General features: G+C 41.6%; 1 protein-coding gene across 1 annotated transcript in view; it reads right to left on the bottom strand.

Annotated features, from left to right (window-relative positions):
• The window catches only part of LOC132392182 (NXPE family member 3-like), a 29,293-nt gene extending 3,091 nt beyond the window's left edge, over window positions 1-26,202 (bottom strand). The window contains exons 1-4 of the mRNA XM_059966028.1: window positions 26,002-26,202; window positions 13,061-13,839; window positions 4,345-4,418; window positions 1,225-1,434 (exon numbers count right to left, since the gene is read on the bottom strand). Of these exons, the coding sequence (XP_059822011.1) occupies window positions 1,225-1,434; window positions 4,345-4,418; window positions 13,061-13,839; window positions 26,002-26,202 (1,264 nt within the window). The remainder of the gene's footprint in view (window positions 1-1,224; window positions 1,435-4,344; window positions 4,419-13,060; window positions 13,840-26,001) is intronic.
• Window positions 26,203-26,512: the final 310 nt, after the last annotated feature.

Genomic DNA, 26,512 nt, shown 5'->3' on the forward strand with positions numbered 1-26,512 from the left:
GAGCAGTCCTCTTAATCACATTCCTCCCACTTATTTGGTAAAATTCTTCCTGATGCCTGTTCACTGCCTCACACCAACCTGGCATTCTCTTACCATTGCTCATCCACAATACGGCACATCACAGCAGCCAGTTAAGTTACCCTGTTATCAACCACATAGCAACCAATGCAGTCAATTCAACATTTAGTGTGATACAGTTTTACACACAAGGTGATCAACTCTCTACACAGAACTCCAAGTGTAGTCTCACCAACAGTTTATACAAAAGCAACATAATGTCCAAACTCCTATGCTCAATACCCTTACTGATGACAGCCTATGCTAAACGTCTCTTTCAACACTGTCTATTTGTGATGCTGTTTGGAATGAACCAAGCATCTGTACTCCTAGTTCCATTACACTTCCTCGTACCCCACCAGTTAGCATCTCTTGAACATCAGGCGACTGAAGAAGTTTGGCATGAGTCCCTAAATCCTCAAAACCTTCTACAGGGGCACCATTTAGAGCATCCTGACTGGCTGTATCACTGCCTGGTGTGGCAACTGCACCAACCCTGATCACTGGGTACCGCACAGAGTGGTACGGACAGCCCAGCACAATTGTGGATGTAAACTTCCCTCCATTGAGGGCATTTACAACAGCAGGTGCGTAAAGGAGGCCTGGAAGATCATTGGGGAAACTCTACCATAAACTGTTTCAGCTGCTTCCGTCTGCCAAATGCTACAACAGCATTAAAGCCAGGCCCAACAGGCTATGGGACAGCTTCTTTTTACAAGCTGGTAGACTTATAAATTTACTTCTGTACATTGCGATGGAGTCATAGTACAAAGATTTTCACTCCCTCACATGGGATGGATGTAAGATTTAAGTAAATTCAATTCAATCATAGTTCAAAGTAAATATATCATCAAAGTATGTATATGTCACCATGAGATTAATTTTCTTGCAGGAAAATAAATACAGTAGAATTTATGAAAACTATACATAAACAAAGACTGTCAAAGAACCAACGTACAAAAGAAAACAGAGAAATTTCTCTGCACACCTGCTCAAGTTTGTGCTGACAACAGGGAAGCCTATTCACATCCCCATGAGATTGACCCTCCCCATCTTGTTTCTAAGTTCTACAAGAGTAGTGCAATTATGTCCTGTCTTATTTCCATTTTATATTTAAATGCGCCAGAGAAACATTGTTACAAAGATCAAATGATGAATCAAACTAACCTGGGAGGAAAGCTGACAGGTATTCAAACCACTGGCGTATTGTAGAATCTCCAAACAGATGAACTTTTTTCCCATGAAGGCACTTTGTAATTTTTGCAGGAGTGGTGAAGTGACGAATATTACAGGTTGTCGATATCCACCAGTTCTTAAAATAAAAGCCAGACAGTGATACCACTGGCTTGCCCCGAACACATTCCCTGAGATCTGTGGCTGAATGTAAAGTGAGACACATGGAGATAAAAAATATGCTAGGCTGCCATTACTTTCTGAAATGAGGAGTTTTAACTTATGTAGAAAGGAGATAAATCCCCAGAAAAACCCAAACGAGACATTAATAATGTTGTGTCAGCAGGCAGAGATTAGTTTAGTTGGCCATTTGATTACTAATTTAATCGGTTTGGCATAATGCTGTGGGCCGAATGGCCTTTTCCTATGCTATACTTTTTTATGCTTTCAACACAAAATGTCAGGCATCTCTTTTGCCTCCAGTGATACTGCTCTACCCATCAAGTTCTTCCAGCAACTTATCATCTTGCTCCATGTCCTAGTACCTGTGGTCATCTCTTTTCACAGCTAAAAGTGCAGAATTTTCAGTGTGTATTTGCATTACCATATCACAAGTCCAACTAATACCCAAATATGTTTCAATCTGTAATGTTTAATATCAATATTCCACATCCTCAGGAAAAAAATCATGCAGATGATTTCCAGAATAAATCCCTAGGGACAGAATATTTGGCCCAAAAGAAAAAGAGCCTGTGAATACTGTTTGAATATGTTGTTTCAGCTATGAGATAGTGCAGGGAAAGGTAGGGCAGTGGCAGGCCATAAATAAGATCAACTTGCTTTACATTTCTCAATTTGATAGCAGAGTTCCAGACTGTTTTTAAGGAAGCAAATATAAACTTGGAAAGTAGTTTATTCAAAAATCGGACCCAGATGTCTCAATCTACAAAACTAATTAGATATTAACTGCAATGTTCCCTCTAGGGTGGGTGGGTGGGGGTGTGTGTGTGTTTGTGTGTGTACACACCTTTTGCCAGTAGCACACAAAGGAATTTAAATTACGCGCAAAAAATTGTCACCCTCTATCTCGTTGGCATGTTAAGTATATTTCACGATCGTACACGATCATATTTCCTTTACTGGATTCTGATGCAGATGGTGTTGACAATGTGGAGTTTTTGATTTGTTTGCAGATTTTAGAACTGGCTCATTTATACTGTTTATATTGAAGAAATTATTTAATTATTTAGTGCACACATTATTGTCTCTGGGCAAAAAATTGCACAGCACAAGAATTTTGCGCACATTCCAAATTAGAGGGAACATTGATTAACTGCAATACTATATCTGCACCAAGAGCAAATGGTACACCACCTTATTTATGAAATGTTACATTATGAATAATAAATGGACAAAATTGTTTAAGATTACTGGTAATTCTCTCATCTACAATTTGTGCATTACAGCAGTGATTAGTAGCTGGCTGACCACTAGTTCTAACCCATTTCATTTCCTGTGGAAAAAGTCATCAATTGTATTTATTGCTGCTCTTGCTGTGGGGGCGGGGGGGCATCTGGCAGAAATGCTCGGGCTTAGTGTATGTTTGATGATGGTCCATCCTCATTGATAAATATATTCAGTGTAAAATTCTAGATCAATATTAACCCAACAAGACTGTACATTTTGCTGAATAAGTTATAGTTTTAAAAGGATATATAGCTGATGTTTATGTAATTCCAAAAATAAATATGTACACTGTTAAGTTATACAGGTCCACAATCCCTTATTCGAAATTCTGAAATCCAAAAAGCTCTGAAAACCGAAGTGTTTTTTCACCAACAGCTGACGTCACTCAGGTGTGACGTGGCAGCACTAGCAGAGGCTGCCAGACGCCAGTTGTGGCTCAGCGATCGTACTGGTTACACATGCATTTGCTGTTCGCTGATATGTTGTGTTCACTGTTGACTTTGTGTTTACTTTCACTGTGAAAATGTCAAAAAGAGCTGCGGATACTCCTATGGGTAACAATGAGAAAAAGAGAAGGAAGCATCTATCATTATCAATAACACAGAAAGTGGAGTTATTGCAGAAGCTTGATCATGGTGCGTCAGTGCAGTGTCTTACTGAAGAATATGGTGTCGGAACTACCGCTGTATATGATTTAAAGAAACAGAAAGTCAAGTTACTGAAGTTTTATAGTGACAGTGACGTTCTACATTTATTCCAATAAGTCATTTACCATGTGTTTGATTTGGTTCATTTGAAGCTGTATATTTTTGTTTTATTGAATGTTTTTGTTGGAAATAAAAAAAAAATTTCTTGTCATTATTCCCTAAACAATGCAGTATAACAACTATTTACATAGCATTTACATTGTATTAGGTATTATAAGTAATCTAGAGATGATTTAAAGCATAGGTGTCAAACTCAAGGCCCGCGGGCCATATCTGGCCCAGCGTACAATTATATCCGGCCCGCGAGATCATTTTAGATAGATCTATTATTTTAATTATTAATGGCCTGGCGATATGAAGCCTATGATTGTAAGTTATTACCAATCATAAAAATAATGCTTGCTCAGCAGTCTTCTTCATAAGAAATGGAATTTGTGAAATGAAACACTTTGTAGTTATAGCAGAGACTGAAACACATGAGAACAGGCTGAAAAAATGGAGGCAAAGAAAGCTGCGTTCGCACGCGCCCGACTGATCCGGCTCGCATGAAGCTGCATTTTGCCCAATCTGGCCCATGACCTAAAATGAGTTTGACACCCGTGATTTAAAGTATACGGGAGGATGTGCATAGGTTCGGAGCTCCACTGGGTCCTAAAGTCCACTTGTACTGGGACAGGTTAAATAAGGGACTTGAGCATATGTGTTTTTTTGGTATCTGTGGAGGGTCCTGGAGCCAATAAAGAGGGATTCTGAAATCCAAAAAAATTCTGAATTCTGAAATGCAACTGGCCCCAAGGATTTCAGATAAGGGATTGTGGACCTGTATTTTATTTGAAAAATCTGCAATACTTACGCCAAGGAACTACTCCATTATTCTATTTATATTTTCTCTAAAATACCAAACTATCAGTTTATTAGTTATGATTATAAATGATCTTACTTTGTCGTGGGGACGGCTTTACGATTACATGTCCAATGCCACAGGGTAATATGGGTCTCTTGATGTTGACACCACTGCAAATACCAATACCATAGATTAAGTCACATGTTCAATGTAAAACATTCAGGAGACAGTTTGAAGAAAGTCCTTAAGTATTCTATTTCTCCAACCTAGCCCAATGCAATTAATGTAGCTTCCAAAATTTTGGCTTTAAACTCAATCTCTTTAATAGTTTCAAAGATATAACTCAGCAAACCCAGTGCATTCCAACTTGCCTTGCACATTAGATGTTATTGCTACTAAAGGAAATTCATCTTTTATTAAAGTATCAGACTCTAGATAAGAACCATTACATTAGACTTCAGGATAATCAGTGCTGTAGCATTGCTCCATTCAGATTATTCACATCCATATGGTTCATACCAGTCGAAGGAGCTACCTAGTGTAATCTCATAAAACAGCACAGGAACAGACCCTTTGGTCCAAAATGTTTAGCTAAACCAACTACATTAATAATCAAATGGCTGACTAAGTACATCTTTTCTGCCTACACATTTTCATTATCCTTCCATTGTCCTCATAAAAGTCCTAATGTGTCTGCCTCTGCCACCACCCCAGGCTGCACATTCCACTCTGTAAAAAAAAAACCTGACCCTTAGATCTCCTTTGAAATTTCCCCCCCTCACCTTAAATGTATGCTGTCTGGTATTAGATACTTAAACACTGGGATAAAGGCGCCGTGTGTCTACTTTATCTATGCCTCTCATAATCTTATAAACTTCTGTCAGATCTCTCATTAGCCTTCACTGCTCCAAGAAAAAAAGCAGCCTGCCTAGCATCTTGCCTAACATCCTGGTAAATGACTTGTGCACCCTCTCCAAAGCCTCAATATCCTTCCTATAATGGAGCAACCGAAACTACGCAATACTCCAGATGTGACCTAACTAGAGTTTTATAAAGCTGCAACATAACTTCCTGACTTTTGAAATCAATGTCTTGACTAATAAAGGCAAGCATGCCTTCTTAACCATTGTATCAACCTGTGTAGACACTTTCAGGAAGCAATGGACTGGGACCACAAGATACTTCTGTTTCTTTGACACTGTTAAGGATCTTGCCCTTAATAGTGTGCTTTCTCTTTGCATTAGACCTAGCAAAGTGCAACACTTCACATTTAGGCAGTTTAAACTCCATCTGCCTTTTCTCACCAATATCTGCAACTGATTTATACCTCTTCTTGTTTATCTTGTATACCTTTGACTTTCGATACAACACAATGTCAAGTCATCTGCAGAAATTCACCTGTTCTACCAGTCTGCTGTCACCAGTACAATCTTCTATGCTATGCTGTGGTGTGCTGGGACAATGGGATCAACATGAATGATGCTAACAGTCTCAATAATCTGATTAGGAAGCCTGGCTCTGTTATTGGAGTCAAGCTGGACACACTGGAGACTGTGGTAGAACAAAAGAACTTATGGAAAATCCTGGCAATTCTGGACAATTGTTTCTCACTCTCTACATGCCTCCTTGGCGGAACAGAGGAGCACTTTTAGTAAATGACTAAGACAACTGCACTGCTTTATAGAGTGATACAAGGTCATTCTTACCCTCTACCATTAGGCTCTATAATGAGTCAACCTATATCCGGGGAAATGATGACCTCCTTCTGTTAAACTGTTTGAGGTAACTTTTTTAAAATTGTTTCTTACTTCTCTTCTAATATTTGTATACCTGTGCACTTGTCATACTACTGCGACACTGTAATTTCCTCCGGGATCAATAAAGTATCTATCTAGTTATCTGTTGTTTTCTTTGTCAGTCAGCTACACTATCCACAGCAACACCAATCTTCGTATCATCTGCAAACTTACTAACCCACCAATCTACATTTTTGTTTAGGTCATAACATAACAAAGAGAGAGGTCCCAGTACAAAAAAATTCAATCAAGTTAGTAAGGCATGACTTAGCTGCACAAAGTAATGCAGGCTCTCCCTAATTAGGCTATGGTTCTCTAATGGTCATAAACCCTATACCTAAAGAATTCCTCCCAGTAACCTGCTTACTACTGATGTGAGATTCACTGGTCTATAATTTCCAGAATTATCTCTATTTCCCTTTTTGAATAATGGAAGGATATTAGTTGCTTGCCAGTCCTCTGTTACCTTGCTTGTTGCTGTAGCAGACTTGAAGACATTGTTCAAGTCCACTGTAATTTCTTCTTTTGTCTCTTTCAATAACCCTGGATGTATCCCATCAAACCCTGTGACTTATCCACTTTAATGGTCTTTAAGAGATCCAAAACCACATCCTCATTTACCTCAAAATGCTCTGTCATATCAATACTCTCAGCACTGATCTCCCTATCTCCTATGCCCTTCACCTTGGCAAATACTGATGTAAAATACTCATTAAGAGCCTCACCCATATCCTCTGGATCCAAGCAGACATCCCTTCAATCCCTTCACCCCCACCGCTTTATTCTTGAGTGGTCCCACCTTCTCCCTGGTTATCCTCTTGTTCTCACTGTATGTATAGAATGCCTTGGAATTGTTTTTAATCCTGCTTGTCAAGGACTTTTCATTGCCCCTCCTGGCTTTCCTAATTCCCTTCTTCAGTTCTTTTCTGTCTTCTTTTGTAATCCTTAAGGGCTCTGCACGATTATAGATTCCTAAGCTTTACATACAAGTACTTTCTCTTTTTCTTCTTGTCTAAATTCAACACTTCTCTCAATATCTAAAGTTTTCTTATCTTGCCATCTTGTCCTTCCTTCTGACCAGAACAGACAGTATCTGTCCTGTACTCTATGCAGTTGGTCTTTAAGGACCAACCACATGTCAGATGTGGACTTGCTCAAAAGCAGCTGTTCCCAATTAACTCTCCTAGTTCCTACCTAATGTTTTCATAATTTGCCTTGCATCAACTTCTAGGATTGGGTGTGCAACATTGAATGTCACAATTCTGTGTGCACATCAACTCTTACGTGAAGGAACTTCTGCTCAGATCTTTACTAATTGTCTTAGCAACTACTTTAAATCTATATCCTCTGCCGAGAGAAGATGTGCTTCTTATTCACACTTTTAAGCCCTTCATAATTCAATCCATCTCAATTGGAAGATAACTTCAGCTGCTTCTGGCCAGTATCTAAGAACTTGGTGGGATGTATCTAAGGCCAACTTCATATGAATCGATGATTGTGGAAAAAAGGGTTAAAACAGCAAGAAGTCATAGTAACTATAGGTACAGGAATGTGGAGAAAGAAAATATCTTCTGGAAGAACTTGCTGGGACAGGAAATGAGGAGCCAAATGAATGGTTGATATTTGGGGTTGAGACTCTGCACCCATGTAGTCCCAATCCTAAACCAAACTCTTGCAGAGACTCAACCCAAAACATAAGACTGGACAGTGACTGCACACAAGGTTAGTTCATGGTCTGTGAAATTCTCCAGAAATGCCAACAGCTTAACTGGAGGAATGTCACATCAGTACTGAGTGACTGATCAAAGTATTAACAACTGGCAGCTGCTGTGAGAAACAATCTATGGTAATTAAACTGCGAGGTACAGACTGTAAATAGATATTCATGACAACAATGTCAGTGAGCCTGGCCAGTTTATTTCAATTGAATAGCTTCCAAGTCTGCTGCTGAGTTCTATGATTTAATGTATCAGGTAGCAAGCTAATAGATGCAAGATTATTGAGAGTTATAAGCATTATTTGAATGTCTAAAATTTAGCTGATCCAAGTATTAGTAAAGATTGAGCCCTACCAAATTTTGAGTGCTTTCTTTGCCTTCCATGTTGATTGTTCTTGTACATAGGGATAGGTGTAATATTTGGCATTGCCAATTTGGCATATTAATTAATGATATTGTGATCACTCTGCATTTGAATTACTGACATGCTCAGCAATAAAAAGGGGTGGCAGAGGAACTGGATGACTCAGTGAATTAGGATAGACATTGAAAGTCAGCCTCGAGGAAGGTTCAGCATACCCTCCATGCTTTGTCTCAGAGAAACCAGACAGGAATTCAGTTAGAAAAAAAAAATTGTCACTAATACTTGTAAGGGGCTTTTGCAACATACCCAGCCATGACAGATTGGATTAGCTCCATTGTTGGCAGTGGGGTGAAACACAAGGGGCTTGAGAAAAGCTTTGGGGCAATGATACAGCCTTGTTTGTCACTGGTCGTGAAGAAAAATAGTTCTCTTTGCAGGCACATTGTTTAGGTTTGTGGCTTGCATGCCATTATGGAACAAATGCAACGTTGCCATCAATTTCTGTGGGCAAGTGGGGAGAAAGGGACCTTTTCACCTGGATAGACTTGTTTGAGTTTATGTTGGAAAATAAAATACCTAGGATACTATGGGGTCTACAGACATAGTTATGGTCCAATTGAGGGGAAAGTTGTGAAGTTGAGGAATTGAGCAAGGAAACAAATGCATAATGATAAGCAGCATGTTGAGAAGATGGACAAAAACAGAAAAGCAAACACAAGGTGTGCCCTCCAAATAAAAACGAGAAAAATGGTAAGTGGCCAAAATGAAAGAGACTTTATCTGAACCCAAGCAGCATTTACTACAAGATTGGCAAACTGGTGACACAAATAAATTGTATTATTTAAAAATAAAGAGTATTAGCAATAGGTAAGCAACACACATAAAATGCTGGAGGATCTCAGCAGGTCAGGCAGCATCTATGGAAAAAAGTATTGTTGATGTTTCAAGCTGAAACCCTTCGGCGAGAGTCTTTGTTGCAATAAGGAGATATTGGATAAACTTGGACTGCTTTTCCTGGAATGTCAGAGGCTGAAATGTGACATTATAGAATATAAAATGAAGAGAGGTATATAGTCAAAGTTGATGGTGAGATGGGGAAAAGTTTAAAGCAAGAAAAGAAGAAACATTTCTTACAGAGAGTTGTAAGTGCCAGGAGAGGTGACAGTTTTCTTGAGTGCTGGAGGCTGAGGGGAGATCTGAAAGAGGTTTAATAGATTATGAGAGGCATAGATAGAGTGGAAAAAGTATCTGTTTCCCGTGGTTGAAATGCCTAATACCAGAGGACATGCATTGAGGTGAGAGGGGGTACATTCAAGAGGGATGTGAGTGGCAAGTATTTTTACTCGTTGTGGATGCCTGGAATGCACTTCCTGGATAGTGGTAGAGGTAAATACATTAGAGGCTTTTAGGAGACGTTTGGATAGGCATGTGAATGTGAGGAAGTTGGAGGGATATGGACATGGAGAGATTAATGTTCAGGAGTCTTTCATTTGCTTTTTGCTGGTTCAGTGCAACATTGTGGGTTAGAAGGCTTTTTCTTCTGCTGTATGTTCTGCTATGTTCTATGAAGGTAACATTTAAGATACATGATACAGATACAGATACAGATACAGATACATGAACAGTCAGGGAATGGAAGGAACATTGTGCATTGAAGGACCGTTTCCTCAGATATACTATTCTGTGTTCTAAGTGGATGCAGAGATAGTGAAGATATTGATCCCGACTTTCCAATATCCCCAGATTCTGGAAAGGCCTTATGGTTTACAGAAGCATAAATACAACCCCATTTAAAGAAAAGAGAATTCAGGAAGCGAGTAATAGACACTTAGTGCAACATCTATCAACAGGTTACAGAATTTTCCCCATGATGTCAGAAGTCACTGCAGAATGCTCAGAATCAGATTTAATATCATCAGCATATATCATGAAATTTGTTAACTTAGTGGCAGCAGTATAACTTCATACATGATAAACATAGCAAAAAATGAATCAATTACAGAAAGTATATATATTTAAAAAGTGCAAAACAGAAATAATAAAAAAAGTGAAGTAGTATTCATGGGTTCATTGTCCATTTAGAAATCTGATGGGAGAGGGGAAGAAGCTGTTCCTGAACCACTGAGTGTGTGGCTTCAGGCATCCTTCCTGATGGTAACAATGAGAAGAGGGCTTGCCCTGGGTGAATGGAGAACAAGAATTGTGTATTTGGATTTCCAGATGTTATTTGATAAAAGGTTATCACACAATGCAAGTACCTAATTATATATATCATATTATAGATTATGCCATGAGGACCAACTAATTAACAGTCAGGATAATGAATCACTTTGGTTGGCCACCTCTAACACATCAGTGGTACAGACAGAATGACAGTATATTCCATTGAATTTAAGTTGCTTAGGAAGAGGGACTGAATGTAGTGTAACCATATTTACTGACATTGCAAATATATTTGAAAGCAAGCAGAGGATGACAAAGACTGCAAAGGAAAATAAAGCAGTTATACAGGAGGCAGAAAAATTGTAGATCATTTTTAGATCTTTTCTTACAACACAGAAAGAAACAATTTCATATTTCATTTCATATTTCAAGCCTATGCCAGTCCTTGGAGCAATTCCACTTCCAGAAAGCTTTTGCTAAAGTCCCACAAAGGAGATTAGTGGGCAAAATTAGGGCACATGGTATGGGGGCAGAGTACTGACATGGATTGAAAATTGGCTGGCTGACAGGAAACAAAGAGTAGCAATTAATGGGTCCCTTTTGGAATGGCAGGCTGTGACCAGTGGGGTACCACAAGGTTCAGTGCTGGGACCGCAGCTGTTTACGATATACATTCATGATTTAGATGAAGGGATTAAAAGTAACATTAGCAAATTTGCTGATGACACAAAGCTGGGTGGCAGTGTGAAATGTCAGGAGGATGTTATGAGAATGCAGGGTGACTTGGACAGGTTGGGTGAGTGGGCAAATGTATGGCAGATGCAGTTAAATGTGGATAAATGTGAGGTTATCCACTTTGGTGGCAAGAACAGGAAGGCAGATTACTATCTAAATGGAGTCAAGTTAGGAAAAGGGGAAGTACAATGAGATCTAGGTGTTCTTGTACATCAGTCAATGAAAGCAAGCATGCAGGTACAGCAGGCAGTGAAGAAAGCTAATGGCATGCTGGCCTTTATAACAAGAGGAATTGAGTATAGGAGTAAAGAGGTCCTTCTGCAGCTGTACAGGGCCCTGGTGAGACCCCACCTGGAGTATTGTGTGCAGTTTTGGTCTCCAAATTTGAGGAAGGCCATTCTTGTTATTGAGGGAGTGCAGAGTAGGTTCACAAGGTTAATTCCTGGAATGGTGGGACTGTCATATGTTGAAAGATTGGAGCAACTGGGCTCGTATACACAGGAATTTAGAAGGATGAGAGGGGATCTGATTGAAATATGTAAGATTATTAAGGGATTGGACACGCTGGAGACAGGAAGCATGTTTCCGCTGATGGGTGAGTCCAGAACTAGAGGTCACAGTTTAAGAATAAGGGGTAGGCAATTTAGAACAGAGATGCGGAAAAACTTTTTCACTCAGAGAGTGGTGGATATGTGGAATGCTCTGCCCCAGAAGGCAGTGGAGACCAAGTCTCTGGATGCATTCAAGAGAGAGTTAGATAGAGCTCTTATAGATAGCGGGGTCAAGGGATATGGGGAGAGGACAGGAACAGGGTACTGATTGTGTATGATCAGCCATGATCATAGTGAATGGTGCTGCTAGCTAGAAGGGCTGAATGGTGTACTCCAGCACCTACTGTCTATTGTCTCTCTTACTGTCCTTTTACCTGTTCTTTTCAGATATTTATCAAATCTTCCCCCAATTCTCCTACCAGCATAGAGATAATTTATAGTAATTAAACCTAACAACCAGCACCAGCAAACTGGAGCAACTGAAACTTCTTAAGTGAATTAGAACTCCAAATGTAGAAACAAAATGAATGGAAATTCAAAGCAACAAACAGTGTAGGTTAGATACAAATCAGAAACAAACCCAGAAAATACTGAAAAATGGCAATAACAAAATAACAAGACAGCACAGGTGAAGTCACTGATGAAACTGGTGAAGTTTCTGATGAAACGTCGTCAGTGCTTCTACCTATAGATGCTGCCTGGCCTACTGTGTTCCACCAGCATTTTGTGTGTGTTGTTGTTTGAATTTCCAGCATCTGCAGATTTCCTCGTGTTTGCTCTTTAAAAAATCTATTAAATAAGTCATTATTAACACTTTTTATGGAAAATGAACATTGCAATCAATAGATTATAACTTCCCTTGCAGTGTAAACTGAAGATTGGAAGGTGCAGGGCGGTTGTGACATGGCATTTATGAGCCAAATCAAGGCAGTGGTACCTGGAGCAAACCTGGAGATGATTCGAAGTGACAGAACCAAGGTGAGACATACAGACCCATGGCAGGACTGGGGTTTGAACAATTTAAGTGCCGGACCTAATTGGAAGGGCTGGGTACGGGCTGAATTGAGGAGGTGGAGTCCAGACCAAAGAGCGTATCGATCCGGAGGGGCCCTGACAAAAGAGCGAAGAATGACCTGAGGCTTGCACAGCTTAAACGCCAGGCCAAATTAAAAAGGTCAGGATATCAGGGCTGGAGATGAGGGGCAGGCCAGTACAACTGGCCTCGCTGACGCTGTGCCCTGCAACTAATCGGCTGCAGTGATGACTGGCTTTGTGGCTGTGGACTTATTTCGGGAACTTCAAGTGTTTGCATGATTTGTTATTTTTCTGCACATTGGGTGTTTGTCATTTTTTAATGGGTTCTATTGGGTTACTTTGTTTTGTGGCTGTCTGTACGGAGATTAATCTCAAGGTTGTATATCGTAAACACACTTTGATATTAAACACATTTTGACTTCGAATTTCAAAAAAAGAAAATGTACGTAACCTTTGAAAAAAACGTCTTTCTTCTCCAATTATAACATTCTTTGCATATCCTCCTACAGCATAATTTATGTGAGAAGAACAGGAAAGCTTCTTTGGTTTGTAACAGAACCAGGGCTCCCCTGCCCTGAGATCAGTAAAATTGCAGAGTGGTTTAGTTTCAGGCAAAAACAGACTGCATACTGTAGTCTCGGAAACATCCCCAGCTTTGAAAGTACATTTCAAATACACTCTATCTGGTCGTTCTTCACGTAGCCTTTTTAATATTTGGATCCCTTCACTGGGATGAACCAACGAAACAGACACTTGGACTTTTCCCGCCCAGGATAAATTAAAATTTATATAGTAATATCCATTTTGATGATCTATAACCGTTCCTGCTGAACCAGCCTTCAACTCTGGAGTGTGGATCCTGGCTTGGAGGTAGTCACCCCCATATTGCTTTGGATTTCCTTCAAAATCGTACATACGCACCATCACCTGTAACTGATCTCCCACATAGAAAGTCTTGCTAGAATTTAAAATAACAAAGCAAGTATGTGATGGGTCACTGCTTTTCTGAAAGGGAACTTCAGCATTGGGAGGCTTTGGCCATTCAATGAATTTCATCAAGGCTGAACCCTCCAATCTTTCTTCAGGAGTGAAGCTGTGATACTGATAGCCAATCTTCACCAGCCCATGTACCCAATCGATCTCCTCCGTTGTCCCTTCCTGCTGTGTTGTGGAATTACTTTTTGGAGCTGGATTTTTGGGCTTTCCTCTGGAAGTTGAAAATTGCTCGAACTACGGAAAGCAAAAACATTCATGAATATACTTTTTAACATCATCACATCCACATTTTTTTCATGTTCAATATCAAGTCGGGAATCATTAGAAAACATAGTTCTAATCACAGAATTATCATCTAGTGTTCACAGCATTATAAACGCCCTCAGAAGCCACCTCATTAGGTACACATGTACACCTTGTTAATGCAGTTCTGTGGGTGAACACACCTTGTTAGTAAGAGAGGTCAGAGGAGAATGGCCAGATTGGTTCAAGTTTACAGGAAGGTGACAGTAATTCAAATACCTGTGGATTACAACAGTGGTGTGCAAAAGAGCGCCAGCAGCAGAAGATCATGAAAATACACTCACACTTCCTGTACCCAATAAAATGGCCACTGAGTGTATACTTCAGTGAGAAAGGCTCTACCTGACACTTTCTAGCATGATATCTAAAAACAAGAGATAAACTAAATTAATAAAAATGCTTACAATTTATTCCTATACAGTGAATTTATCCACTCAGCGCCCGAAGCTAACTAAAGGAGGAACTGAATTTCGCATTATCCACAGTTAATGAACTGAAAACAAAGAAGTGAAAACTGCTGAACATTGTTCAAAGATTCTGTTAGATCAGCCTATGCAGCAAAGTGGGATTGTCCGCTGTGCCCCACTACAGGTCAGGTGAGCTGTTAATGCTCACTTTCAGTGCTGAACAGAACGCTTTGTCAGGGCATGCAGAGCACCCGTGGACAGCAGTACGATTTGTATCCATAATGGCTCTAATTAAAGTAACAATTTCCAACCGTAGAGATTGCTAAACTCCATTTCTGCAGAAAACTGGGCAGCGGGAGATCTGTGGACATCGATTCGTTGGTACAATTATACTTCACCATTGTTCTCAATTCCATTACTGGCTGAACGTAACAACAAAAAATCAGAAGGAACAGATTATATTTCAAATTCTGGTCGTTTGCTATTTAAATACACCCGAGGACACCAGTCACAAGGACTGTACATTGGGGAGCTGGGGTGGAAGGTGTTGTATCGGGCAGTGCCGCACAACAGGTTTCTGAGCAGGTTCACCTGTCCACTCTGTAGACGGGAACAGTCAGTGAACCACGCGTACACGGAACGGGGGAGATTGCAGCCTCTCTGTTAGTTTCTCAAGGGGCTGCTGCTGAGGTTCTCGTTGCCCTCTAGTTCCGCGTTCCTCATCTACTGGCACCCAGTTCGGAAGGGGGTGGGAATGCTCGTGGGCCTGGCCAAGTTGGCCATTTATGTGTCGAAGCGGCTGAAAATGGAAGACGCTACCCAGGCAGATTGCCCGCCCCGTGCCCCTCTTCTGAGGATTTGTTCGCTTCCGGCTGTTCTTGGGGAGGGAGCACGCGGTACAATGAGAGACTTCCGGGAACGGTGCCCCCACGGCACGGGGTATTGACGGTTTTATAGACGGTAGTAACCATATTTTGATCTGAGTATACTTACTGTCTTGTAAATACTGAATGTCTGTACCTGATGATGTAAATAAACTTTTACAGTTTAGTAAAAAGTGATTTAAAATAGCCGTTTCAATGCTATGAAGGCGCAGCTTAATCATTTCTCCGTTGCTCTGTGTGTAGATCCACAGTTGAAGGGAAGGAAGTGGGAAGGCACAGCAGATACCCGTGTCTACTTGCAGGGTTGGTAATGAGCGAAAACGACGATGTACCCAAACTGCACCAACAGTTTGAGTGTCCGTGCGCACAGGATGGTTAAAGAGAGTATAGGTTAAAGTCTTGAGTTGCCAGTAGAAGGAGAAGAGGATGGATGAGCAACAGATTGTGATCATTTTAATCATTTCCCTGTAAAACGGGTGTTCAACAGGAGACGCGCACTCGCTTAAACACAATCACTTCAAACGATGGTCGCAACTGCTTTTCACTGAGTATTTTACTTTTACCATCATACACACCTTTGTATTCTGCAGGGTTAGACAGACCAGTGTCAGAGTTAACAACATCAAAAACACGAATAGCGAACGCTGGATATAACCCTTTTTAAATTTAGGTTGTTCGTCCATATCGGCAAGTCTAGAACTCCCGGGCATTTACGGGCTTCCAGTTGTAACGCGCATGCCCGTTTCCTCGGTCCGAGAGGTCGACTGTCCGTTTATTTCCATTGATGTTGCTGACATGCAGAGTTTCTCCGATATTTTGCGTGTTGCGTTAGATTCCAGCATCTCTAGAGTTTGTCGTGTTTATAGTTCGCTGCTTTTGTCTAAGAGAAAGATACTCTGATGGTTTCCTGGCTGCATCGAAAGGTGAGGGAGCGCGCTGTTTCCTGGTTTTCTCACTTTATTTTCATCCGGATGGGCGATCTAAATCTGGGTGTTTGTAATCCTGTTTGAAATTCTCATCAAGAGGCATCTGTAGAAGGAGGAACGGTTAAAAATGTTCACCTTTTGTTGGACTATGGTTCCCCGAAAACGTCGTTTTTGCCAACAAAACTTATTTTGCATTATTCTTTATGAATCTACCTATTAATAATTGTAAAACTCGCCGAGTGAACCTCCTTGCCCAAGACAAGCAACGCATAAATATTTCAAACAATAGTCCTTCGAAGTTTTATTTTGCCTGAATGTCAGAATCAATGGGCGCGACTGTGCAGCCGCCAGCACTGAGAGATACGAGCGTCACTTTGCATCAGTGGGGAGCGACACAATTGTTACTTTGAGTCATGGTATAAAGATATCCTTCGGCCCAGCTGGTTAATGCGGAGCAAGATTCTCATCTACGCTGGTCCCACTTGCCCCTGATTGGCCCGTTAAAAAACATGTTTCCGACAACGTACTCTAAATGTTGTAATGTGCCACAACCACATCCTCTAGCAGCTCATTTCAAACACTCATCACTCACTGGCTGAAAAATGTGCCCCCTCCCCCAGGTTCCCATTAAATCCCATCCTTCTTGCTTTAAAGGTACTCACACTTTAACCGTTCCTCTTTCTACAGAACCCTAAACGTCCGCCCTCTAGTTCTTGGTTCTGCAGCTCCGGGAAATGCACCTGCACATTCACCCCACCTCTGCCTTCATAACTTCATACACAGTGTTGCATAGTAACCCACAACGAACAGCACTGAAGCCATGTTACTGATGTATTAGTCAGCATCTCCATAGTTATAGTCATTGGATTTGCAAAGTTTGCATTGTGACTAGTCACTAGGAAGTTCAATAACCCAAAGTATTGTAGATTTCTGGGATGGAAATCAGTTAAGTTCCATGTTGTTATTATTATTATCATTGTTGTAGGAGCATGAGGTACGAGCATGGCCAAAGCCAAGCACACTCCTTTCCCTCCTGGCAGTTACTCTTGCAAGCGGAACAAGTGCTACACCTGCCTCTACACCTCCTCCTTTACTACCATCCAGGGCCCTAAACAGTCATTCCGGGTGAGGCGGCACTTCACCTGTGAGTCTGCTGGGGTCATTTACCGTGTTTGGGGCTCCCGGTGCCGCCTCCTGTACATCGGTGAGACTCGACGTAGATTGAGAGACCGTTTCGCCGAGCATCTACACTCCGTCCACCTGAACAAGCGGAATCTCCTCAGTTGCCACTCATTTTGATTCCACTTCCCATTCCCATTCCGATATGTCCATCCATGGCCTCCTCCACTGTCGGGATGAGGCCACACTGAGGTTGGAGGAACAATACATTGTGTTCCGTTTGGGTAGCCTCCAACTTGATGGCATGAACATCGATTTCTCAAACTTCTGATAATGCCTCCCCACTCCCTTCTCCATTTCCCACCCCCTTTTCCCTCTCTCACCTTGTTTCCATGCCCACTCATCGTCTCCCCTGGGACCTTCCCCCTTTCTCTTTCTTCCATGGCCTTCTGTCTCCTTCACCAATCAACCCCATCTCTTTACTTTATCCCTCCCCCTCCAGGTTTCACCTACCACCTGGCGTTTCTCTCTCCCCTCCCCCATCTTTAAAATCTACTCCTCAGCTTTTTTTTCTCCAGTCCTGCCAAAAGGGATTCCACCCAAAATATCGACTGTACATTTTCCCACAGATGCTGCCTTGCCTGTTGAGTTCCTCCAGCATTTGTGTTTGTTGCTTGGATTCCCAGCATCTGCAGATTTTCTTTTGTACATGCTCATTTCTCAATTGCTAAGCACATTTAGACTATTTTAAAAACACAAAATGCTGGCAGAACTCAGCAGGCCAGACAGCATCTATGGGAGGAGGTAGTGACGACGTTTCAGGCCGAAACCCTTCATCAGGAGTGTTTCGTGTTTCATCAAGGGTTTCAGCCAGAAACATCGTCACTGCCTCCTCCGATAGATGCTGTCTGGCCTGCTGAGTTCTGCCAGCATTTTGTGTTTTTATTTATCTCCAGCATCTGCAGATTCACTCGTGTTGCCTTTGGACTATTTTAGTGTGTTTAGTATTGTTGCAGATTTACATAAATATTGTTGTGTCCGTCTAGTTGTTTAATGATATTGTGCAGTGACTCTGTGATGATTCCAGTTGTAGATGTTACTAATGGGACAATGTATACCCTGTTCACATTCCATTGTCTTCCAGTTTCAGTTTTTTTAATTTGTCATATTTTTGGTGTTTTTACTTATTGATTTCTATATGCAATATGTGTTTGGAGTGGCTATATTAATTAAGTTTTTCTTGCTTGTTCATTGGGATGGTTAGTATGGATTGTCCTATCTGTAATAATGGATCAGTTGTAATATAATTAGTAGGACTGTTTAAAACTGGATCAGGCTTGTATTTATGGTAAGGAATGGTGTCTTTAATGAGTTTGTATTTTAGAGCAAGGTTTTGGTGAATGATGTGTGCAACTTGTTTGTGCCTGTGTAAGTAATCAGATTGAGTTAAACTGCTGCAGGATCCTGTGATGTGCTGGATTGTTTCAGATTCCTCTTGGCATTAATCTAAGTGTGTTTGAGTCTACATAGTGTTTTCTAAATGTAGTCATTTCCCTTCTTATTATTCTCTGTAAATTTTCCAGATCAGTTTTGGACCAAGATATTATGCCAAAAGAATACATTAATATGGGAAAAGTGAAAATGTTTATTGTCTGTGTGATATTTTTACTCTTAAGCTTTGTTTGAAAGATTTTCTTAAGCCTTGAAGTAAATTCTGTCAGAAGTTTTCCTCTTATCGCACTATGATCCATTTACTTTGCTTGTTGATATCCCAGATACTTGTATGTTTCATATTTATCAATCAGTTGTACTGTATCCTGCTGCTCTGTTTTATATTCTACTAGATCTATTGCACCTTTCGTTATGCTTAGTGTTCTGCACTTGTCTAGTCCAATATTTGGCAGATCATCACATTTGTGCATTGAGGCAGCACAAGGGGAACACAATAACAGAATGCAGAGTGAAGTGTTACAGTTACAGATAAAGTGGCGTGCAAACAGACGATAAGGTGAAAGTCTTTAGTTATGAGTTCAAGAGTCCATCTTATTGTACTAGTGAGACATTCAATTAGTTTATAACAGCAGGATGAAAGTTGTCCTTCAGCCTGGTTGTACATGCTTTCAGACTATTGTATCTACGTCAGAGGAGAGAGAACGTCTAGGTGGATGGGGCCTTTGATTATGTCGGGTGCTTGTTGATTATAAGGCAGCAAGGATTGTAAAGAAGCCCATGGAGGGGAGAATGGTTTTCCGGATATGTTCAGCTGATCCACAACTCCTTGCAGTTTCTTGCAGTGTCAGTCACAGCAGTTGTTGTACCAGGCCTCAATGCATCTGGATAGGATGCATTTTATGGTTCATCTATAAAACGATGTGAGATTCAAAGGGATATGGCAAATTTCTTAAGCCTTCTGATGAAATAGAGGCATTGGTGTGTTTTCTTGATTATAAGACCATTAGACATAGGAGCTGAATTAGGCCATTCAGCTTATCAGGTCTACTCTGCCATTCCATCAAGGCTGATCCCAGATCCCACTCAGCCCTATACACCTGCCTTCTCACCACATCCTTTGACGCCCTGACTGATTAGGAAACTATCAACTTCCGCCTTAAATATATGCACAGACTTGGCCTCCACCACAGTCTATGGCAAAGCAATCCAGGGATTTATTACTGTTCAGCTAAAAAAAATCCCTCTTTTCCTCTGTTCTAAAGGGTCACTTGTCAATTCTGAGACTATGTCCTCTGGGCTGGATACCCCCACCACAGGAAACATCCTCTCCACATCCACCCTATCTAGTCCTTTCAATATTCGGTAGTTTTCAATGAGATCCCCTTGCATGCTTCTAATTTCCACTGAGTACGGGCCCAAACTGCCAAATGCTCCTCAAACCCTTTTATTTCTGGAAAAATCCTTGTGAACCTCATCTGGACTCTCTCCAATGATAACATATCCTTTCTGAGATATGGTGCCTAGAACTATTGACAATACTCCAAGTGTGGCCTGACTAGTGTCTTATAAAATCTCAACATTATCTCTTTGCTTTTATATTCTATTCCACTTGAAATAATTGCCAACATTGCATTTGACTATATGTTATAAGCTTCGAATAGCCTGTGCATCTGTTTACTGCCCAAGTACAAAACTACCTCCTGACACTTCATCTTAGTTATAAATATGTGTTGTGTACTAACCGGTCATATCATTGGGTGTGTTCTAAAGGGTCCATATATTCAGAAAGTGGTTTAGCAATGCAGACTACACCCTTGAATCAGAGTGAATTACAGGAGCTGTGAAGGGAGCACACGACTACACTGTCCATGGAAGTTACTCTTGCCAATACAACTGTGTTAAAGGATAGTATGAACCTTCCTACAATGGACTGCATAAGCCCTCTGATCTAAAGCTGCCTCATAAGCATAACAGTGGTCTATTATTTCAACCACCATTAGATTCAAGATTGAGGATTGTTTAACGACATTTCCCATAAACAAGCGTAAGGAGAACGAAATAATTGTTACTCCAGATCTAATGCAGCACAAAAAAAAACACACAAAACATAAAGAACATAATAGTAATAACTTAAAACTTCACTGTAAGTATAAACACATATGATAGCTTATATACATCAATTGATTGTATGTCCATAAGGTGACTGAGGCAAATAAAGTAACCATATAACAATTACAGCTTGGAAACAAGCCATCTCGGTCCTTCTAGTCTGTGCCGACGCTTACACTCACCTAGTCCCACTGGCCTGCACTCAGCCCATAACCCTCCATTCCTTTCCTATCTATATACCTATACAATTTTACTTTGAATGATAATACCGAACCTGCCTCTACCACTTCTGCTGGAAGCTCATTCCACACAGCTACCACTCTCTGAGTAAAGAAATTCCCCCTTGTGTTACCCTTAAACCTTTGCCCCTAACTCTCAAATCATGTCCTCTTGTTTGAATTTCCCCTACTCTCAATGGAAAAAAGCCTATCTATGTCAACTCGATCTATCCCCCTCATTATTTTAAATACCTCTGTCAAGTCCCCCCTCAACCTTCTACTCTCCGAAGAATAAAAACCTAACTTGTTCAACCTTTCCCTATAACTTAGGTGCTGAAACCCAGGTAATATTCTAGTAAATCTTCTCTGTACTCTCTCTATTTTGTTGACATCTTTCCTATAATTTGGTGACCAGAACTGTACACAATACTCCAAATTCAGCCTTACCAATGCCTTGTGCAATTTTAACATTACATCCCAACCCCTATACTCAATGTTCTGATTTATAAAGGCCAGCATATCAAAAGCTTTCTTCACCACCCTATCCACATGAGATTCCACCATCAGGGAACTATGCACTATTATTCCTAGATCACTCTGTTCTACTGCATTCTTCAATGCCCTACCATTTACAATGAATGTGCTATTAGGATTATTCCTACCAAAATGTAGCACCTCACACTTATCAGCATTAAACTCCATCTGCCATCGTTCAGCCCACTCTTCTAACTGGCCTAAATCTCTCTGCAAGCTTTGAAAACCTACTTCATTATCCACAACGCCTCCTAACTTAGTATCATCTGCATACTTACTAATCCAATTTACCACCCATTATCCAGATCATTAATGTATATGACAAACAACACTGGATCCAATACAGATCCCTGAGGCACACCACTAGTCACCGGCCTCCAACCTGACAAACTGTTATTCACCACTACTCTCTGGCATCTCCCATCCAGCCACTATTGAATCCATTTTACTACTTCAATATTAATACCTAACGATTGAAGCTTCCTAACTAACCTTCCGTGTGGAACCTTGTCAAAGGCCTTACTGAAGTCCATATAGACAATATCCACTGCTTTACCCTTATCAACTTTCATCGTAACCTCTTCAAAAAATCCAGTAAGATTTGTCAAACATGACCTTCCACGCACAAATCCATGCTGACTATTTGTAATCAGACCCTGTCTACCCAGCTAATTATATATACCATCTCTAAGAATACTCCCCATTAATTTACCCACCACTGACGTCAATAGTCTCCAACCTGATGGCATGAACATTGACTTCTCTAACTTCTGTTAATGCCCCTCCTCCCCTTCTTACCCCATCCCTGACATATTTAGTTGTTTGCCTGTTCTCTATCTCTCTCTGGTGCTTCCAGCGCTCCTTTCTTTCTCCTGAGGCCTCGTGTCCCATGATCCTTTCCCTTCTCCAGCTCTGTATCACTTTTGCCAATCAGCTTTCCAGCTTGGCTTCATCCCACCCCCTCCGGTCTTCTCCTATCATTTCGCATTTCCCCCTCCTCCCACTACTTTCAAATCTCTTACTATCTTTCCTTTTGGTTAGTCCTGATGAAGGGTCTCAGCCTGAAACGTCGACAGCACTTCTCCCTATAGATGCTGCCTGGCCTGCTGTGTTCCAGCAGCATTTTGTGTGCGTTGGCCAATAATTGCTAGGTTTAGTCTTAGAACCCTTTTTAAACAATGGAACCACATGAGCAATACGCCAATCCTTTGGTACCATCCCTGTTTCTAATGACATATGAAATATTTCTGTCAGAGCCCCTGCTATTTCTACACTAACCTCCCTCAAGGTCCTAGGGAATATCCTGTCAGGATCCGTAGCTTTATCCACTTTTATATCCCTTAAAAGTGCCAGTACTTCCTCCCTCTTTAGTTGTCATAGTTTCCATAACTTCCCTACTTGTTTCCCTTACCTTACACAATTCAATATCTTTCTCCTTAGTGAATACCGAAAAAAAGAAATTGTTCAAAATCTCCCCCATCTCTTTCGGCTCCACACATATCTGTCCACTCTGATTCTCTAAGGGCCCAATTTTATCCCTCACTATCCTTCTGCTATTAATATAACTGTAGAAACCCTTTGGATTTATTTTCACTTTACTTGCCAAAGTAACCTCGTATCTCCTTTTAGCTTTTCTAGTTTGTTTCTTAAGATTCTTTTTACATTCTTTATATTCCTCAAGCACCTCATTTATTCCATGGTGCCTATATTGTAGATCTCCCTCTTTTTCTGAACCAAGTTTCCAATATCCCTTGAAAACCATGGCACTCTCAAACTTTTAATCTTTCCTTTCAACCTAACAGGAACGTAAAGATTCTGTACCCTCAAAATTTCACCTTTAAATGACCTCCATTTCTCTATTACATCCTTCCCATAAAACAAATTGTCCCAATCCACTCCTTCTAAATCCTTTCACATCTCCTCAAAGTTAGCCTTTCTACAATCAAAAATCTCAACCCAGGGTCCAGTCCTATACTTCTCTATAATTGTATTGAAACTAATGGTATTGTGATCACTGGACCCGAAGTGCTCCCCAACACATACGTCCGTCACCTGACCTATCTCATTCCCTAACAGGAGATCCAACACTGCCCCTTCTCTAGTTGGTACCTCTATGTATTGCTGCAAAAAACTATCCTGCACACATTTTACAAACTCCAAACCATCCAGCCCTTTTACAGATTGGGCTTCCCACTCTATGTGTGGAAAATTAAAATCTCCCACAACCTTGTGCTTACTACAGATATCTGCTATCTCCTTACAAATTTACTCCTCCAATTCTCGCTCCCCATTAGGTGGTCTATAATACACTCCTATAAGTGTTACTACACCTTTCTCATTCCTCAATTCCACCCAAATAGCCTCCCTAGATGAGCCCCCTAATTTACCCTGCCAAAGCACCACTGTAATATTTTCTCAGACAAGCAATGCAACACCTCCTCCTCTTGCCCCTCCATTTCTATCACATCTGAAGCAACGAAATCCAGGAATATTTAGTTGCCAATCACACCCCTCCTGCAACCATGTTTCACCAATAGCTACAACGTCATATTTCCAGGTATCAATCCATGCTCTAACCTCATCCACCTTTCTTACAATGCTCCTAGCGTTAAAATTGATGCATTTAAGAAACTCTCCACCTCTTCCTCTCTGTTTATCCCTAACGATGCGATCAACTTTATTATCTTCTTCTTCCATCTCCCCTACATCTTCGGTCTGAGCGCTCCCCTTCTCTATCACCTGACTATCTTCCCTCACACACGGTCTACTAGCTTCCTCTATTTGTGAACTAACCTTCTCTCTCCTAGTCTCTTCAAATTGATTCCAACCCCCCAACCATTCTAGATTAAAGTCTCCCCAGTATCCCGAGCATATCTCCCCACCAGGATATTGGTCCCCCTAGGATTCAAGTGTAACCTGTCCTTTTTGTACAGGTCACACCTGCCCCAAAGGAGGTCCCAATGATCCAGAAACTTGAATCCCTGCCCCCTGCTCCAATCCCTCAGCCATGCATTTATCCTCCACCTCATTCCATTGCTACTCTCACTGTCACATGGCACAGGCAGTAATCCTGAGATAACTACCTTTGTGGTCCTTCTTCTCAACTGCCTTCCTAACTCCCTATATTGTCCTTTCAGGACCTCTTCCCTTTTCCTACCTATGTCATTGGTACCTATATGTACCACGACCTCTGGCTCCTCACCCTCCCACTTCAGGATATCTTGGACGTGATCAGAAACATCCCGAACCCTGGCACCAGGGAGGCAAACTACCATTGAGGTCTCCTGATCGCGTCTACAGAATTGCCCATCTGGCCCCCTACCTATTGAGTCCCCTATTACTACCTCTTCCTTTCCCTACCCTTCTGAGCTACAGGGCTATCCTCTGTGCTGGAGGCCTGGCCACTGTTGCTTCCCCCAGGTAGGCTGTCCCCCCCAACAGTACTCAAACAGGAGTACTTATTGTTAAGGGGTACAGCCACTGGGGTACTCTCTAGTACCTGATTCTTCCCCTTCCCCCTCCTGACTGTGACCCACCTGTCTGCCTCCCGTGGTCCTGGTGTGACCACCTGCCTGTAACTTCTCTCTATCAACTTCTCACTGTCCCTGACCAGATGAAGGTCATCGAGCTGCAGCTCCAGTTCCCTAACACGGTCCCTTAGGAACTGCAGTTCGACGCACCTGGCGCAGATGTGGATTTCCGGGAGGCTAGGAGACTCCAGGACCTCCCACCTCTGACACCGAGAGCAACAAGCTGCCCTCACACTCATACTTCCCCTTTCCTCAAATAACAGGAAAAACTGAAACCTGAACCTACCTCGCCTAACCCGCTTCCACCAAAGCCCGTTGAGCCCAAGCCCTTAAGCCTTCACTCTGCTCCCAGCTCACTCTGCTGCCCGCAAATGATGCTGCCCGCTGTATAAGGCTGTGTTCCTTTTAAAATCTTCCCCGCTCCACTGCCCGCCATCACATGCCTGCGCAGTCCCGCCTCTATAACTCCGATGAGAATAAGAAAAATTCAAGATGGCTCCCGCCGTACTCCCGTTCTGATCCTCTCCAAAAGTAGTGGTGGAGTTAGTGGGTGAAGGTGTTGTTCTACTGCTTGGGGAGAATAACTGTTTTTAACTCTGGTGGCCCTAACCGTGGATGCAAATTAGTCTCCTCCCTGATGGGAATGGGACAAATAGTTCATGGGTGGGATCCTTCATGATGTTCCTGGCTCTTTTCTGGCACCTCTGATATGTTCTTGGTGATGGGTAGGCTGGTGCCAGTGATGTGTTGGACAGTTTTGATTACATGTTGAGCCTTTCTGTCTGCTGCAATGCAGTTTCCGTCCCAAGCAGTCCCAAAGAGTTTAAAACTGCTCACAGTTTCCACTGTTCCACTGTTGTGCTGCCAATGTAAAGGTCACAGTGAGGTTTGTGAGTTCTCCTGGAATTGCTAACCATCTCCTTTGCCTTATTGACATTAAGAAAGATGTTATCTGTCTGGCACCAGGCCTTGAGTTCTTCCACCTTCTCTCTGTAGGCCATCTCATTGTTGTTGGTGATGAACCCCACCAGTGGCGTATCATCAGTAAGCTTGATGTGATTGCTTGGGTGTTTGGTTATGCTATCTTGTGCACACACATCCCTGAGGGCACCCATGTTGAGGAAGATTGGGAGGGAGGAGTGGTTGTGCATCCTGATTTTCTGAGGTCTTTTTGTGAGGAAGTCCAACACCCATTTGCACAGTGCTGTGGTTCGACTGAGAAGGGGTTCGTTCACCACGGTCTGTGGGACAGTAGTATTGAACGCTGAACTGAAATCCAAAAACAGTATTCTGACATCAGTGACCTTGTTTCCCAGGAGTGTCAGGGCCAGATGATTGACAGATGCTAGAACATCTGTCGTGCAGCATTTCTGTTAGTAAGTATATTGGTGAGTGTCCAGTGTAACAGGAATGGTGTTTTTGATA

This window comes from Hypanus sabinus, chromosome 4 (genome assembly GCF_030144855.1).
Source record: "Hypanus sabinus isolate sHypSab1 chromosome 4, sHypSab1.hap1, whole genome shotgun sequence".
Taxonomy (NCBI): Eukaryota; Metazoa; Chordata; class Chondrichthyes; order Myliobatiformes; family Dasyatidae; genus Hypanus; species Hypanus sabinus.